The 18336-nt window shown below is 38.3% G+C and overlaps 1 protein-coding gene across 1 annotated transcript; it reads right to left on the minus strand.

Moving 5' to 3' along the window:
• Positions 1-2373: 2373 nt before the first annotated feature.
• LOC139139288 (NADH dehydrogenase [ubiquinone] 1 alpha subcomplex subunit 7-like) lies at positions 2374-7304 on the minus strand. The gene is made up of 4 exons (XM_070708150.1): positions 7186-7304; positions 6347-6399; positions 3482-3625; positions 2374-2995 (listed from the first exon to the last, which is right to left on the minus strand). Exons 1-4 carry the CDS (start codon positions 7234-7236, stop codon positions 2905-2907), a joined length of 339 nt encoding a protein of 112 aa, XP_070564251.1. The 5' UTR covers positions 7237-7304; the 3' UTR covers positions 2374-2904.
• Between the last annotated feature and the right edge of the window lie 11032 nt (positions 7305-18336).

Consider the following 18336-nt stretch of genomic DNA (forward strand, 5'->3'; position numbering starts at 1 on the left):
GGACAGAAATTGTCCGGACAGTGGCCGGCCAGAACCGTTCACACCTGTTTTTTTGGTCGGCCACGAACCTGGCTAGGACAAGGGCCGAGTCTTTTTTGGCTAATGTGAACGGCCCTAGAGTGTATGCAATCCATAGTTCATATATTGTTAATCGATAACAGCGTTGTGTACATTGTACAGAAACAAAACAAAATTTAAAATCACTGTCTGTCCAGAACTGTTCTATTTGTGGGAATCGTAGCGGCACACGCGGCTATTAATTGATCTCAACGAACACAGTATTAGGTCCTATTAATTTCTTATCAATGCCCTCTTCTATTGCAGGACCCTCACTCATATGTACCCTGAAAGTGAAAGGGGAGGGGGTTACAACACTTACTAGGGAGCTTCTCGTGGTTCTGATAGGCTGGCTTGATATCAATTGCATCGTTGACTCACCTGTTTCGTCGAAGTGTTATTACAGCCACCGCAGCACGATGACACTTTTATGTCTGATTCGACTGAGCATCATGAACATGGGAATACGGGACGCGCGTTTGAGGGCGTCATATTCGGTTCAACTCGGCTAAATGTGAGGTGCCTGACAAATCTCCCAACTTCTGACAAACCTTACGAAATCATGTAAAAGCAATCGTAGTAAATATTGGTCTCTCGAAATGAAACACCTCGTATACGTTTAGTACATAATAGTAAGATAGAAGATATGCAAGTCATACCTGCAGAGGTAAAATTCACCATCTATCAATGGTGACAGCATATAAGAAGTCGAATCGTGCTTGATGTGCATTCATGCAACAATCAGTGTGGTAGTGGTAAATAATGAAGTCAGTTTATGCGGTACGATTTAGGTGCTTAAAACTTGAAATTTGCTTGACGCTTTGTGAAGGGACCGTGACTCAGCTACATGCAATAGGGTTTTCTTAGGGCTCGACCATTGGATTCTGGGAGGTGTGGTCACATCTGAACAAATCTTCATTATTGTATGCAAATGTTGATATCTTTAATGTGGTCTTTCTGCTATTTGTGCCAAATAAAAAATGTTGAAACACTAGAAAATCCATTTCTGACCACAAGCTCCTAAGCTCAATATATTCCATCCAAAACTAAAAGTTATATGTGGTACAATTCAATGTACATTACATTGTTGACAAAGTAAGCTTTGCTTAATAGTGTGTCACTCTGTATTTGTATTAGAGTTAAAATTGCAGGTTTTTGACCAGGCAGATATATCTGTAACCTTATATCCTGCTTCTATATATGCTTCATATGTATATAAACATAAAGAATAAATATATGGTGATGGTTTATCTTGCCATCATACAAGCTAGGGTCTGAGGTCTATACAATAATAGACAATTGTACAACATTTAGCATTGAAATATCTCATAAAACTTTCACATTTTCATTTTAGTTTTACCAATTTATGCTCCTAACAGTTCTGCCAAGTCTAAATTGCGGAGGTCGTGTCATTCCTTTCTCATTTTGAATTACAATTAAACATGTCTTGCTGACAAGGAAACACATCCACAATGAAGGTAGTGGAACTGAGTTCAGCATTCTACAAATACATGGGGATATACAGCAGTAACATAAATATCGATACAGCTGCAGATGGATTTTATCATACACTATAATTGTACTCTAGGGAAAAATTCTCTCTCAATACACTCATAGTAACTCACTCTCGGAACCAGAGTTCTTATCGTACGTACGCTTATAAGTATCTCTGGCACAGGCAGATTAATATTCATGTGACCTTGAGGTCATTGGAACGTCAATGAACTACTTTTTTACCTGTCGCGCACTGTAGCCATGGTATTGCCACAGTAACAAGCGGCAATTCGAATTCGTTCCAGCATGCGCACAGTTATCTACAAATACAAATAAAAATGCCATTTTCCCTTGGCAGTGTTTATTTATTGTTCTTTCTTTTGGTATTCATATATACGGCCTTGGTAAATAACTTCGAGTGCAGGAGGGGTCACAATTCAAGAAAATACATCATCAGCAGATTATACAGAGGATTTGCCCAAAGGTCAGAACAGGTAAAAACCTTGTCTCTTCCCGAATAATTACACTATTTAAAAGTAGTTCCAATGGTAATTATATTTTTCCAGTTCGTGTTTTGCTATAAACTTATAGTAATTAGTTTTCAAACCGATGAACATTTTCGCATGGAGGATGGTATGTGGTGATTTACCACGTAAACAGGACACCTGTGGCAGAGTCACTTATCGCCGAATCGAACACACAAGGAATTGTGGGTAATGCGCGATAAGAACTCTGCCTGGAGAATGATACTAACTTACTATATACACTCACTTGGTTATTTGCCAAGTCACATGACAAGCACTCCAACCAAAGGACACTAAATATGAGACAATGACTAACAATCATATTTAATGAAATCAACACATACAAGTTTCTGTTTCAGCAATGTAAAAAACTTCCTGTTGAACATTCCATTCACTGTTTGATCACAGTCAAAAGTGAGCTAATAACTGATGTCTGATGTTTAAGCTGTGAAGAAAATCGGAACATCATCAACAGACATTCCAGTACCACAAGCAATATCTCTCTGGCCTTCATGTGATTTTGCATTGCTTTATAGAGTTTTGTCCACATCTTTCATTTGCTGGAACATAAGCATTGCCAGTACTAGTGCTTCTTGCTAACATGCACTCTCTGGCAAAAACAATACATTTTTAGAAGCACTCTATTTAACAACACACATATGAACAAACAAACATTGAATATTTCTGTCATGTTTGCGTCCTCTTTTCAGAGTTGTTGTATTCATCAATTATAGGTGTTTGCTGAAACCTTACAAACTTTTTAAACTACTAGTAATAAAAATGTACACTTCTAATTTACACTCTCATCACAACTCTGCAAATCTGAGGATTACAAATAAGGTTCATCCTTAGAAATATTCCATTGATACTCGGTTCCTGGCCTGGGTGGAGGTTTCTCTGCCAGCACTGATGATGTTGAGCTGCAGATCACAAAAAAAATTAATTTATGTAAAAATATGGCAACCATTCATTAAAGCTAAAACAGAAGTCAAGCAAAATTTCTGATGAAAATAAGGATGGTTCACAATATTGGAAGAAAATATCTTATGTATGAAGATCAAAAACTAAAAAGCATCAGTGGCGAGTTGTGAATAGTTTCTCTTGTCTACTGGCTTGTGCATGTATCACTGTATGGTGAAACAAATGTTTATAGAGAAAATACTCGGTTGTCAGTCATCAAAACACAGAACCATGTCTGTAAATGAGATACAAATCTGAAACTACAATTTCTTAAAAAAGAATGCAGATCACTGTGTGATTAAATGGCATATTAAGCACTTTGCAATATTACAAATTATCTGTTATCTGTAAGCAAAAGAAACCATTTATCAACCCACTTCCCTTACTACACTGACTGACAGACATGATGAATGCTACTTGACTGTTGCAAACTATTTAAGACTCACCTAGCAGCCTGTGCTGGAAGTCTTTTCACTTGCGAGTAGACAATTTCTGGTTTTGCTGCAAGTCTCCGTCCATCCCTGCTGAGGTAATAATTATCCGACAGTCTGTGCGATGGTCCATCAGGTAAATTTGGTTCTGGTATGGTTCTGTCAATAAACAAGCATCATCTGATTAACCGATTTAACTAGACATGGCGGCCGCCGTCTGTGGTATTTAGCAGCAAAATTGCTTGTGGCAGTTTAAGTGACAAGAGCTGTAACTTTTGCTGGTATTTTTGTTATTTATTTCAGTAAACTAAATGCATTTACTTGTTCCTTTCTCAGTGAAATATTGAAGTACAAAGTCCAGCTTTCAGTGTTTCCGCTGCCCGCTCGCCAAATCGCAAATGCGAGAAAAAAGTAGTGTTTGGCGAGAAGATTTTGGCAAAAGTTAGCCAAACTTGCGAATCGAAAATTGCACTATGACGTCATCACTTTGTCGGCACGCACATGTCCTGCATTCAACTTGAGACGTAATACGTATCTCTGTGCATCCCCGACCTTTGTAACACATACAGTATGAATAAAATTGTAACAAAATAACTCACAAATCAATAGTACCGCATGTATATCATGACTAGTTGACTAAAATGTTGCGAAGTTTTGGGTTTGACTACGCGCAGTGTGTGCCTATACAGATAACTCCGTGCAGTGACAACCATGTCATCGTCACGTCAACACTGAATTGAAGGATCGTAGTGACGGTGAAACTAAGCAAAACTGCAAACTTTCCTTTTTGACTGTGGCTGCTCCACCAATATGGGGGAAACCACCCCTACAACACATATTTTAAGTGCAAGTAAAGCTATGAAATGGAAAGAAAAATTATGATCAATGTACGAAAGTCGACCGTGAATTTGGAAAGGAAGGTATAGCGGCATGCATGGTCAAAACCCAGGGTCAAAAGCATACGCATGGCATTTTTTAGAACGTAGAGCGAGTTTCAAGGCACTCCTGAATAGCGAAAATGTTTGTGGTGTATTGCTGCCAACAAGAAAATACCTTTACTGGCGTTAGAAACTTGTGTGAATTGGCTCCCTTAAATATAAATTCGCGACAATTTTCAGTGTATCACGGACCGTGGTGTATTGTGACGTGACATCGTAATACAGACTTTCAGAGAAGCGCTCGCTCGTCCGCCGAGTGGGCCTAGTTCCGCGTTCACAACGTGCAACATAATACGCAAGTCTTGTCGCGATATTTGAGCATTTAACTTGATCGTCAGTGAAACAAAAAGATGTTTCTCCATATCAAAAGGGTATATATTTGATATTTTACGGTTCTGTTTACATAATAGACGTGAACATTTGGATTTATGATCCGTGATTTCCGCGATCCATGGCATGATTGAAGCTGGCTGTGAATACACACTGACGTCTTTGATGATGACCCCTGACCCAAGCGCCACTGATACGCTGTGGGCTGTCCGAGCTTCGCTTGCTAAACTTCAAGCGTAAAGCAAATGTATTGGAAGTCTAAAAATGCACATATTTCTCAAGTCTGAGAGTATTTTACTTTCGAACTGCTACGAGAATGGATATCTGATTCGTTTGAAAAAACTAGTATGCTGAACCAGGTTTCGTGCCGTTGTCTGTAGCGATATGTACAGTATCGCACGTACGATAGCGATTTCAGGTTTGTTACTGAATAACTTTGCATACCCCTAACCGTGGATGGACATCCATGGCCTAACTTTCGACAAGTGTCGCTTGGAATTCGGACAAATTTTATGTTGTATGTGTGGCTGATGTTGGCACCTTGTAATCTGAACCATAAATTGGTGTTACTTTTAGTATCCATAGTAGCACTAACAGGGTTTATTTACGTCATTCTTACGGAAAATGCAGACAAATATTTATTTTTGCATATTAATGTGAAAGAAATGACATCATTTGTGATCAGTGGTATCGGCTTGGCTAATTGAATATCTGGTTTGGCGAATAATTTTTTAGGTCTTCTAGCCAAATTTGCTACAAGATTTTGGAACCCAGGGGAAACACTGGCTTTGCCAACACAATGTGCGGAGTACACTTTGCACTGTCATCGCTGAAAAATGCATCCCAGTCTAGACTGAAATACAAGCATTAACGATAACGTTGTACATCATACATGTACACACTGGTACTAAACACTGGACATATTGATGTGATCTTGTGAGCACACATATATATATATATATATATATATATATATATATATATAATATATATATATATATATATATATATATATATATATATATATATATATATATATATATATATATATATATATATATATATATATATATATATATATATATATATATATATATACACTATAAAGCATGTATATATACCATAAAAGGAAACTGCACAATGCAGTCAGGACGAAGATACTGGAAGATATCAAAAATTTCAGCTGATGGAGTTTAGGTCATTGCTCTGTTCATAGAACCATATAACATTGGAAGTTCTACAGTGTGTTATTACAGCACCACAAGAGAAGTCTAAAAATGCTTTCAAAGGGAAGTGAATATCATATGGGTTTACTTTTAGCACATAGTACATCCACTTTTTCAAATTAGAATAATACTAAGTAATTATAATGGTAGCCAAGTGCTATCTTTTCTGCATGAGAATCACTGAAAATTTGTTAATTTTCAAAATAAAATAAATGATAATTGGAATCCTAAATTTTACTCCTGAAGTATGTGAGTTGCAGAAGCAAGTATTCTTATGTCAAAAACATCATAAATTTGTGCCATGGACTACAACTCTTTGGGTTTCATTTTGTTTTCGCCATGCAATATCATTTAAATTTTCACATCATAACTTTTCATACCCCTACCTTGGTGACTGCTCCCTTGCATATCTCAACTGTAATTTAGATTGGTAGTTTCTCTGAAAAACGAAAAATACACTTAGATTAGGATTGATTGACATTTTAAAACAATTCTATTTTACAAAACTTTCTTTTTTTCAGGTCACTCAAAATATGTTGAGTTTGGAAAGATTTTGTTTACTACACAACAACTACAGATATATAAATGTGTAAAGTCTTGTATTTTGTTATGGCGAATAATTTTTTACTGTTGCAACACTGGAACAATCTTGTGCAGTTTCAAAACAGTACATTCTTTACTTTGCAGGAACGACTAAATGTTGCTGTTTCTTCATTCTTGATACAGCAGTAGCTCGATTGTGGAGGTCGCAGTAATACCTCCATAGCTCGATATTGCACGATTGAACCCCTATCCGTGATGTTGGAGTTCGAATGATGTTGACAACAACTTGACCTGAATATGACCCGTATATTTTGAACCCATACCGATAGTCTAGCTCCAGCTCATTGACATTCGGTAATTCTTGGAATTTGAAATTAATACTATGATTTTTTTCATGTTGTAAAAATGAAAAGGCCCAAATTCAAAAGTGTCTTTGTAACAACACAGAGACAGCTACACGTCATTCGTTTGTGCGAAGTGCATTGATGGAGTGTGATTCGAGCGGCTGCCAATCCCCGCGGTGCATCACAAACAGTCTCACTCCATGTTTCTGACCAAATCAACTGAAAATTCAAATCTCGCGTGATATAGCATCTAAAGACATTTTCATATGTTTTAGAGTGGTATGCACATCTTCGAATGAATGATATGTCAAATATTATGTCAAATATACATTACTTACACCTGACAATATATTTCGAAGCCATTGGATATACTTCGTTGCAGTCGCCATCTTGGCCACACGCGCAATGATTTATGGGTAGACTAGGCTCTTCTAGGCTATGGAAAAACCGAATATAAACATCATCAAACCATTTAGGATTTTAGTATTCTTTACAAAAATATTACAGAATTATGTACTTTTCAAACCTTTTGTCATTTTATGTATATAAAGTTTCTGCTATGGGTGAACAGTGGTATTGTTCTTGAGTTGAATGTTTGGTTATCTTGGGCACGAGCCCGTGTGGATCCTGTTTTCAAATTCGGGAAACCCAGTAGATGTGGTCTTTTCGATTGCAGCTCAGCTTTGTGTAAGATGGATAAGCCAATCAAGCTAGCCAAAGTAGGTCCCTTTCCCTCACATTTGTTAAATTTTAGACGTCAAAAACACCTTTTCGGGAAGCGTAATGCATTTTCATGCTACCGGTTTGTGGAAGAAAACTTCTTTATTTCTAACTGTGTATTATCGATATTACAAGTTTGAAGCGACACTGGAGTGCACACATGATTCAAAATGGCGGCGCCCATGGTGGATAGGTTGTTTATCCATCACAGCATGGATGGTCTGTGGTATGTCCACGGTCACAGCCACAAACTCACTACATTCTCTGACATTTGTCAAGCTTGTGTACAATTCGTAATAATATGTAGCCAGCTGGGGTGTAAGAGCTACGCAGCGTAGCGTATTGAGTGACATTTATGCCGTCAACACGAATGTCAGGTGGTACCCTGCGCAAGTTTGATTCGGTATCCAGAGATGTCCGGTCAGTTGTTAGCTTGGTCAGTGCCCATATTGACAATCTAGGCCAGTACGGGAGATCGGCCAGGAGTGGTCGGTCACTTTCACAAGTACAGGGGTAGCAAGTTACCAATTCGCATTCTCATAAAACACAAAATTCTTAATCAGCATGGTTTTAAACGCATTCCACTTTGAAATGTTGTTCTTCCCTTTTTGGACCATGTCAAGTAAGCTGCCACGGTGGTACCTACCTTCTTTTATGGTAAGGTAACAATCAGACAAACAGCATGGTCAACCCTGAACACATATACGGCCTGTTTCTGCAGACCGCCCACTTACAATCGAGAGCCAGTATTAAAATCGTAGTATTACAGCAAGTTGTTATCATCAAAAGTAAATCACAATACACCATACTGCGGCCCTTGTCATCGCGTATTTAGGATTACATGCATGCACATGAAAAATAGAAGGATACAGGACAGCCCTATAATCCCTCTCACACCAATTTTTATCTCATTGTCTATGCTGGTCTTTCAAGCGGTGGCATGGTTTCCGCAATCAGGATGGCTCAGACACACCCACTTCACTAATAATATTGCGCACATCGACATATTGTCACCAAATCATAAAAAACAACCTTTCAAAGTTGTGAAATTGCCTGCGTTGAATACCCAGACTGAACAAAGCTGAAACAAACCAAAGACTGAAAATCGATGCATATTCTTTTGAAGTGACTTGGATAAAGTTCCCTGGTTGTAAAATTACTCTTACTTACAAAGTATCTAGCCGCAGAGTCTGATTTCTTCTCTATTAGGAGGTTCAAGGTATGAACATTTAAAAAATGTTTGTCCTGAGCGCTTTTTCAACTGGCTGTTGACGTTATCGTATTCTAAAGATGGGCTATATTTGCATTACGCCTATAGTTCGTCCCCATAGGACTGCATGCAAATGCGTTCACCGTTCATGACATGTTTCACCCACTGACGTCACGCTTCTAGACGTTCAAAGATTCCGCTGACAACTGTTACACCAAAAATATAGTCTTATATACAGACTTTCCTCGCGATCTGAGTGCCTTGCCGAAAATTCCGTGGTGATTTTTTAGTGCGATGCTCTACGCAGCCATTACTACTTGGGTTGAGATAAAATCACCTGCGAGGGGGCGTTTTTCATGACGGGAAAAGGTTACGGCACATGCGCAGTGCTTGTCAATACATATCTTCATCAATAGTTTCCTCCTCGATGACCTGCTTATCAGCGTTGGGCGATAAATAAGTCGAAGTAACTGCATTACTACTTTTGTAGGTATGCCATTTCGGATGCTGTCTCGGGCAATGCACTGAAAGACCTGAGGTTTTCCGATGATAACCCAAAGGCATTTTACGAATAAAATACGCGCTTATCTTGTCACGGGATGAAGAGATTATGAACCGGCGGCAACTATCCCTAGAATAATGGCTCAAAGGGCTGTCCTGTATCCTTCTATTTTTTACATTCTTGCTCCAACTGGCTAGCTCACAACTGGCCGATTCCTCTGACTTGCTGAGCTCTCAACTGGCACACTTCTCTTGTATTCTTTGATTCATATGGTCAGTCATGAGTTTGTTTCTGGACGTTTTGGTATTGAATTGCTATGGCCCAAGTCATTTTATTCCGGTATTTTCCTGGGGCTGCTCAAGTTGTTATAGCACTGGACCCAAAGATGTTTCAGCACTGACCTTGCTATTTTCTGATAAAGTACCAATTATGCCACTATGTCACTCATTTAACTGTGCTTGCCAAGAAACAAATACACATCACCAAGATGATTTAAATTTTTATCATACAGCAGGTGGACATCTAATGTGTCAAATGATTTTTTGAGAATGAATAGGAATTGATATTGCTATCAGTTATGACGGCAGTAGATAAGCAGCTGCATGGTCCAAAGGCAAAGATCAAATGTACAATTTTGATCACATTGGATGAAAGATTTGCTTTAAAACATTGTTCACCTACAAGTTAATAAGGAGAACGTGAAGTGTGTCAAATTATTGAATGAAAAAAACACTCTATAATATTGGATACAGTAGTGCCAACATGTTTGTGGTCACAGTGCCAAAACGAAATAAGGCTTGAAAAGATGTTGTGAAAACTACTTTTGCGGTAATAGTGTAGTGCAGAAATGACCAGTTACCTTTTGAGTTTAGGTGACCATCAATAGAGATCCAGACTTGAAGTAGTCAGCTGAGCCTGGTCACTGTTATGGTACACATCACTTTAAAACAGACGGGCTCAAAAAATAGCTTTTGTTATTGGCAGTACATTGTATTTTGGATTGTGGCGATTTCAGTTTCCAGGATCTCATACCTGCAGTACTTTAAGTTACTCAATCTTCAGGAGACAGGTGGTTAGGAACAAAGACTTGCTTGCTATGCCATTCAAAATTTCAGGTTACCTTGTCTATTTAGGGTAATCAAAATTTGGCAAGGTCTCTTATCTCTCCATTGCCCAAATCTGTCACCAGACAAAAATCAGGACACTGCATTTTTTCTTGATATTTTAACCTGTAATGAACATATACATACCTTTCCCCCGTGATCACTTTATCATGTGATTCAACTTCTACCAAAAAGAAATCAACGGCATCAGTCACCACCAATGCAACAAATTTTCACCAGGGGAAAGTACATTTTAATGATCACAATCACACATTGACGAAGGATGAAAGGGTGTCAAGTGAAAGAGCATGGTATGATTTTATGCAAATTGTCTGTTAACAACTGTCTAGCTTGCTATTGCAGGCATCAACTTCTTATCTCGTGCAACAATAAAACACAACTGAAAATAGTCTTCATAGATAGTATCGCAAATCTTTAACTAATAATCACTACAGGTATTTTCAGTACAAATTTAACAAATAATCAGCTTGTCAGTAATCACAAATGGTGTTGGCCACTTTCAAAGGCTCTTTACCTGCTCCTCAGAAGTGGTTGCAATGACATCTGTCACATGTTGGTGAATTGTGGTAGAGTGAAATCTTCAAAGGAAAGGAACAAGTTTAGAGTAGTTAATTTCACCCCAAAATCTGTAAAAAGTGTACAAAAGAGATGGTATCGTGAAACAGAATTTGCGTATTGACATATGCCTGAGTCAGTGGATTCTGTCAATTTATAGGTACCTTTCAATGGTACCTTTCAATGGCCACAGCTATTAAAGGGATGAAGAAGGTGGTCTGTGAAAAGTTTTTTAAACCCTCCATGTGTCTATAGCCAGAATTTTTGAATTGATAGGTCAATAGACTGTCTGAAAACTAATAGTGTAATAATGCTATTGTTATGGAGTGCACTGTTTTATAACAGCAGCCAACCAGAGTGTTATAAATATTCTGAAATTATATAAATCCTAAATTGATTTGTAAATCATTAATTGGTATGTTGTTTCTTTCAGGTAACCAAGGTTCTTGGAAGGACAGGTTCACAGGGACAGTGTACTCAAGTCCGAGTTGAATTCTTGGATGATTCCAACAGATCAATCATCAGGAATGTAAAAGGACCAGTCAGAGAAGGAGACATTCTCACCCTGTTAGAATCAGAACGTGAAGCTAGGAGGTTACGGTAGCAAAGTGCATACACAGGTGAGTCAATTGAAGCATTGTCAACATCTTTTGATATTTTAGTATGGTTTATGACGACTTACCTGAATTTTCCCGAATTCTCTACCCTGTAGAATTTAGCCATCAGTTTTTGTCAGGCTGTTTGAACAGAAATCACCATCCAGCATTCTGCTCTTGATTATAAAATACAAGCTGAAATGGTAAAACCTTTACAGTGACGCTATGGTGACACTTTGTGCCATAACGATTTAGTGACTGGTTGTAAATTGTGGCACCATTGGTCATTACAAATATTAACCACTGATGTGGTACCAGCCGGCCAATCACTGCAAAGTTTTAATGTTGGATGGATTTCCTTTGAAATATATGGCATTCTGTGTGACCGTGGCATCACATCTGGAGTTCTTTCTATTCGAAATTTACCATTTCAGCTAGGATTTAGGAATTACATGCAAAATGCAAGACCCTGGTTTGCATAGCCATCAGCCAATAGAGAGGTTCTACAACATCTATGCATGCACAGTATTGACTTCCAGAACTCTGCTATTATCGCATCCAGTATATAAGTATTGCAAAAGATAACTATATGGAACAGTAGTTACTGAACATCAGGAAGCTAAGTTAGAAGTCCTTGTGAATTCCTGTTTACTACTGCAGTTGTTCTTTCACAAATACCAGCAAACAAACTTGTTTCTCATCTTAGCACCCATTTACTTGCTTCTCTCCGTCTTTGACCATGTGATACGGTGTAACTATACCTATTTATTTTGTTATTTCACAGATGTTGTACAAGATGCTGCCATTGTGTCAAGTCCATCAGAAGACACATTTGCTGAGAAGACTTTGCAAGACACATTTTACCCAGAGATCCATCATGGTGTTTTGTAACAAACCATAGTTGAAAATAAATTTATTTGCAGAAGTTTCACTGCAACACCACAAAGTTTGCATTCTGTATTCTTTGTATATTACCGCCTGGGATTTTAGGGAAGGTGTTGGTAATTTGAAATCATTGAGTAATATCTGAAATTTTACCCCCAAGGGTCAGGACTGGGATCAGAGATTGAAACAAGGTGGGGCAGCAGTGTGGAGTGGATAATTCAAACCAAGCTAGAGGGTCTCCAAGTCATTGACTGCGCACCTCACCAATCTCTGCTGCAGGCAAATTTGAATATTCCAAACTGGGACTTCTTTCAGTCCCGAATGCTCCCAACTGGCTCATTAATCATGATTTTGATAGGAGCTTCTAGCTAGAGATCGCAATTTCCACAAACACTCGTAAAAATAATACATTAAACCAGTAAAAATAATAAATAATCTGCGAAAACTTTGAAAATCATGTCTGCAAAGCTGACAGCCGTTGGGGCATACAATTTGAATCATCAATTAACATCCATGTAACCTAGAGCAAGGTCAATATTTTGCAAGTGTTCACACAATCTAGAATCAATATTGAAACTAGTGTATATCCACATCTATTTTTTTTGTGGGGGGGGGGGGGGGGGGGGGGGTTCGAAGTACATAAAAAAGACCTACAATGTCTATCATGGAAAACCCACAATACCTAAAAAGTTTTGGTGAAATCCATCACCTGTGGAAGAGATTAGTGTGGCCACTGCTGAGACTCCCTAGCTAGATTATAAGTTTCCATGCTTGTACAATCCCTGTATGGAGATAGAATAGGATATGTGAAGGTCAACTCTGAAATTCTGTCAACTGGAAGAACCTATAAGTACACAAGGGATAGGAACCATGTGATGACATAGGAGACAGTAGGTAGTGAATCTAACCAGCAAGTCAGGAGTCAGCTTCGCCCTTCATGTATTAATATGCCAGAGAGGTCTTTTTTATGTTCCCTGATCAAAACTAAGATGTTGAAATCCTTTAATTACCGCTCTGCATGTGGACATGTGGTATTCGGTGACATACTGTGGACATAGGGTTGTCTGACAAGTTGGTCAACAGCTCTATTGTAAACTACGATCCAATTTTCCTCTGTAACCTAGCGAATGAGACCTGGCTAAATCGGTCACTTTATGGTTAACCAACGAGCGGCTGCTATTTTGTATACTATACTGAATGAGAGAAACCGGAAGAGCTGTCGCTAGGGGGCGCCCCACGAAATTTGCGCCCGGTTGCCTGCCTGACAGACCAAGGCGGGGGCAATGGGTTTGTTGGTGCCAAGAGCTACCACATTCAAATTTGTGTAATTTTATCTTGAATTCCCGTTTTACTTTTTAGAGAGTTTTATGAATTTGCTCATTTCCAACAATGAATCTGAAGTGAAGAGCTTTGCAAATGCCCTGTTTGTAGGTATCAAGAGCAGACAGTTTTGTGCAAATTGCAAGGATTAAGGATGTACGCTACCATTCCAAAAAATGTTGGGACATTCTTGAAGTTGACTTTTCTGAAAAAATCTTTATGAGTGCATTGCAAAGATATGAAAAAAATATGGGGTACCCATGCAAAATTTTTGAAAAAACACATGCCAAAATTGACAGAAAACCACTAAATCTCCCATTTTGTGAAATTTGCACTTATCAGCAGAATCTTTATTTTATCGCAAACGATTAACAGATCCCAGTGTGCATACCACATTTTTGCATTGCCAGGACAGCTGAATTAGGACAATCAACTAAAATTTGTGATGTCTTGTCTTAAAAATTAAATATTAGACCCTAAATTTATCATTTAACTGTAAAATTAGTCTTTTTTTAAAATATAAACTTCATATAAATGCACAAAATAATTTTCAAAATGTTAAAAAGTACAGCAATATCTATCAAACAGACAGTGTTCTTTGATTTAGAAGCAAAAAAAGTTGGGGTCACACGCAAATTTTCTTACTAAACAGCAAAAAGTTACGGAAAAAGTAGTCTCGCATGCCAGACCTCGAACCTGCATGCGACGCGAGCGGCGAAGCCGCGAGCAGCGAGTAACCGCAGGTTACGAGGTCTGGCAAGAACCAACTACTCAGGAATGTGATGACGTCAAAAGTGGGCTGCCTTTCCTATGCTAATAAGTATAACTTTGGACCACCGCGTACAGACGGCTGACTCGCAGCGTGCCATAACGCATTTTCACTGTACTTGTCCACCACGTTTCACATATCTGCGCCGAAAAAACAAAGCAAAAATCTACGGCGAGAATTTATTTGTAAGGCCATTTACCACCAGCTCATCGGCAGTTGAATGGGGCCAAAATCTGAGCTTCGTTTGAACGTAGAAAAATGAAAAAGCAAACTCCATAGAGGATGTCGACGATCAACAAAATGCAATCGCAAGCATTGAAGCAAGGCCGGAGCAATCTTGTCGGCAAAATTCACGGAAACGTCGTCTCCTTCCAGATAATCTGTCATGGCTACCTCCTGCTTCGGTTTCAGGCTGTCCATCACCACTTTCTTCAACGGCATAGATCATTTTGCAGATTGTTTTCATCATGGTTACTGGGGATAGCGTAACCGTGATTTCATGAAGTGAAGGCCGTACTGTTTGAGGTCAACGTAAGGCAGTTTACTTCGAATGAAACATTTCTGGATGAATGACACAATCATTCAGTCAAATTCAAAAGGCTATTTTTAGACGCTCCACCTACATTCATGAATAAACAACAGATGTACTCTTTCATCAGCCGATTTTCGAAGCATTCTATTGGACAGTATATATAGCACGTCGGTTCTAGCCAGACCTCGTAACCTGCGGTTACTCGCTGCTCGCGGCTTCGCCGCTCGCGCCGCACGCAGGTTTCGAGGTCTGGCATGCGAGACTACGGAAAAAGGGGAATTTTGTTAGACCTGAGATTTGACCCTCTAGCTTACTGATTTTATGTTAGAGCTACAATTGTTAATTAATCTCTACTGATCTTTCAAAATAAAAATAACTGTCGATTTTTCAGTGTAAAAATATAATTTCGGTTGTTTTGATTCATAAAAACTTCTGAAAGAAATATTATAAGGTCACTAGCATGATTTTTTGCCATTTTGCCCTGTTATTGACGCTCACCAGGTTAGGTAGTCTAAAAGGAACATGTACATCTTCTGGACAAAAGAGGGCGCTCTCCTATATAGAATGGTAGCGTACTACCTTAAACAATGTCTCTGTCCAATGTTAATTTCGTCCATGTTCTGATCTGCTGCTCCCATGTTTCAGTTCTTCGATTACCAACTGTTTCCTTATGGTGGCGAGAACGGAAGATGAGATAAGACCGAACAAAAAATTGTGCTGTTCCGATAACTCGACCTCCCCTATTTTTTACCTGCCGACCCTAAACTTTTTAGAGGAAGTTAAAAAAAAGAAAGAAAAAACCGTAAAATCACACGTTTGTTACTTGGCATTTGATTTTTTCCTAGAACGAGGATGTTTTATATGTGTTTTTTCTGTTATATGTATGATACATTTTTCTGGAAATGTTGTAGCCAGTGTTTGATCGCCCTGAACCCCTGAAAAATGCATATTTAAAATAAAAATATGGAAAAAATCCCTGCCGACCTACCTACCCTATTTTCGAAAACCATGTTATCTGAACAGCACAGTTTATTTTATTTATTTTTGTCCTAATAATATTCGTTGCATTTGTTGTCGAATTACAACAGAAGATTCCTGAAGGCTTTGTCGTTCCGTAATCAAACTCCTCTCCTCTATCTCACGGACTCGCAAAGTAGATACATATGCAGTCGAGTGAATTTCCGAATTTTATGATGATGTACAGTATTTTCTATTGCCTAATTCCTCGATTCCCTTCTAATTTTGCAAATTAATCAGTATATGCAAACCTATCCCCATAGTATAGCGGCTAATGAAGTACATTGTGGCTGGCGATCGTGTCCCACAGGTAACGCTTATTATCACTGAACACCTTTTGCCTGGAATTCAACGGAAAATGTGTATACACTGCATAGTCAGCCATGAAAATAGAAGTTATCCTTCATTGCTGAACCAGGTAGTGAACTTACGAGGGTAACCACCCACTACTAAGGTCGCCTGCATCTCGTTGGATTATCACTGGCGTGAGAAAAACTCGTAGTTCGTATCCTAAAATACAATCATTAACGAAGGCAAGGACACTCGTGTATTGCGGTATTTTCTACGAAGTACCGAATAAGCTGTAGATGCTTTTAAACTTGACTTGATAAAGACAGAAATTTATGACGTTGGATCTTATAAAAACCGGCCTAAAGGTCTTGCGTCTATAGAACAGTCATGTTTTAATCATTAGAGTGTCCTTTATGACGTAATCTTTCTAAAGGTACCATGATAGGTATAATGAAATCTCAGAGTAGTAAAAAGACAAACATTTTAATTTCAATAGACTTCGACTGGCGCGGTTAAACTTGAATTTTATGATCCCTTTAGATGATAATTGATTCATAGTTTCAAAAATAGAACAATACTGCAGGGTCATTTATCTGATCATGAGAACGAGAGAAATATGACTATTTAAATCTTCTGTTGCGACACTCGCTTTCTTTCATTGATAAAGCTGTGGCAGAATATATAGGCTACATTTACTTCAAAATTTCAACCACTTGTACTGAACACGATTGGAACTAATTTGGGATAATTGGATGGTGGAGTAATGTGGATATAATCTACAAATGTTATCTCATCTGCTTTTCTTTTTATATTACACACTTGTTTTTATGACTCCGTAATTTGCGATATATCAACATTCAGCTATATGGCACCTAACACTTTTGAGAAATTTGCAAAATATGAAAATTCAAATTATCCAAAATTAGTTCCAATCGTGTTACTGCATAAATCCCTTAGATTTACTCTACTGAGAAGAAGCGTACCTCGAAAAAACTATGTCATACCAAATTGACTCGATTGCGACCGCTATTCCAATTTTGATGCAGGTGCACGTGACATTTTTGGCTTTCGCCGCCTTATTTCGATGGTTGTGAAAAAACAGAAATATTTTAATTTATTAAATTAATTTGGTATATTAATGGTCAAAAAAATAAGATATACCCGGGAGGATATGAAACAATATAAAACTTAAACATTTGTAAGAATTGTCCAGCCGCTGTTGGCGGCGCACTCATAAAGATTTGAATATAAGAAACAGAAGACTTGTCAATGTCATACGAGGAGGGATAGTGAATTGATGGTGACCAGATTACTTTAGAGTGAAGCGCCTGCTTTTAAATGTGTGTAACTTGCACATAGCTAGCAAACCGATAACTTTACGATTTATTCGTGAGAGTGGAAGATTAAGTCGTGTGTGCCCCTTCAAAAATTCAAAACACGTGGTTTTGGTTGGAGTTGGCGGAGATTCACAAACGTCTGACTATTTCAGGTCAGATTTCTATTTGATTTAGGAAAGACTTACTCACCAAACTTACTCAAGTACAATAGACCATATAAGTTCTAGGAGAAGTCATGTTGCTCTCCTCCACAAACTTGTGCAATGCTAACTCATCCATTCCATATTATATTACCCCTTGTATAAGTGAAATTGCTTACTTGCTTCCTGTTGTTACTATCGACACCCTTACACATTGCTGAGATAGAGAAGCCGTTTGTACTTATTAAGGGAGCCTATAACTGACACATTGTAAGCTTATTGTTCTTGCACGGAGAAGACCTACGATTAGTTTTTGTTCGAAAAAAAATCTTGGTGTAGAACCCCTACAGCTGTGTCTTTGACAGATATCACCATTAAAGTATGCCATCTCATCAAAACATACAACACTGTTATTTCCATAATACCGAGTGAAAACTACGTTTATTATCAATACATAGGGGGGAGGTTGTATGACACATACCCTCCAAGGG

Source organism: Ptychodera flava, chromosome 8 (genome assembly GCF_041260155.1).
Source record: "Ptychodera flava strain L36383 chromosome 8, AS_Pfla_20210202, whole genome shotgun sequence".
NCBI classification, from domain to species: Eukaryota; Metazoa; Hemichordata; class Enteropneusta; family Ptychoderidae; genus Ptychodera; species Ptychodera flava.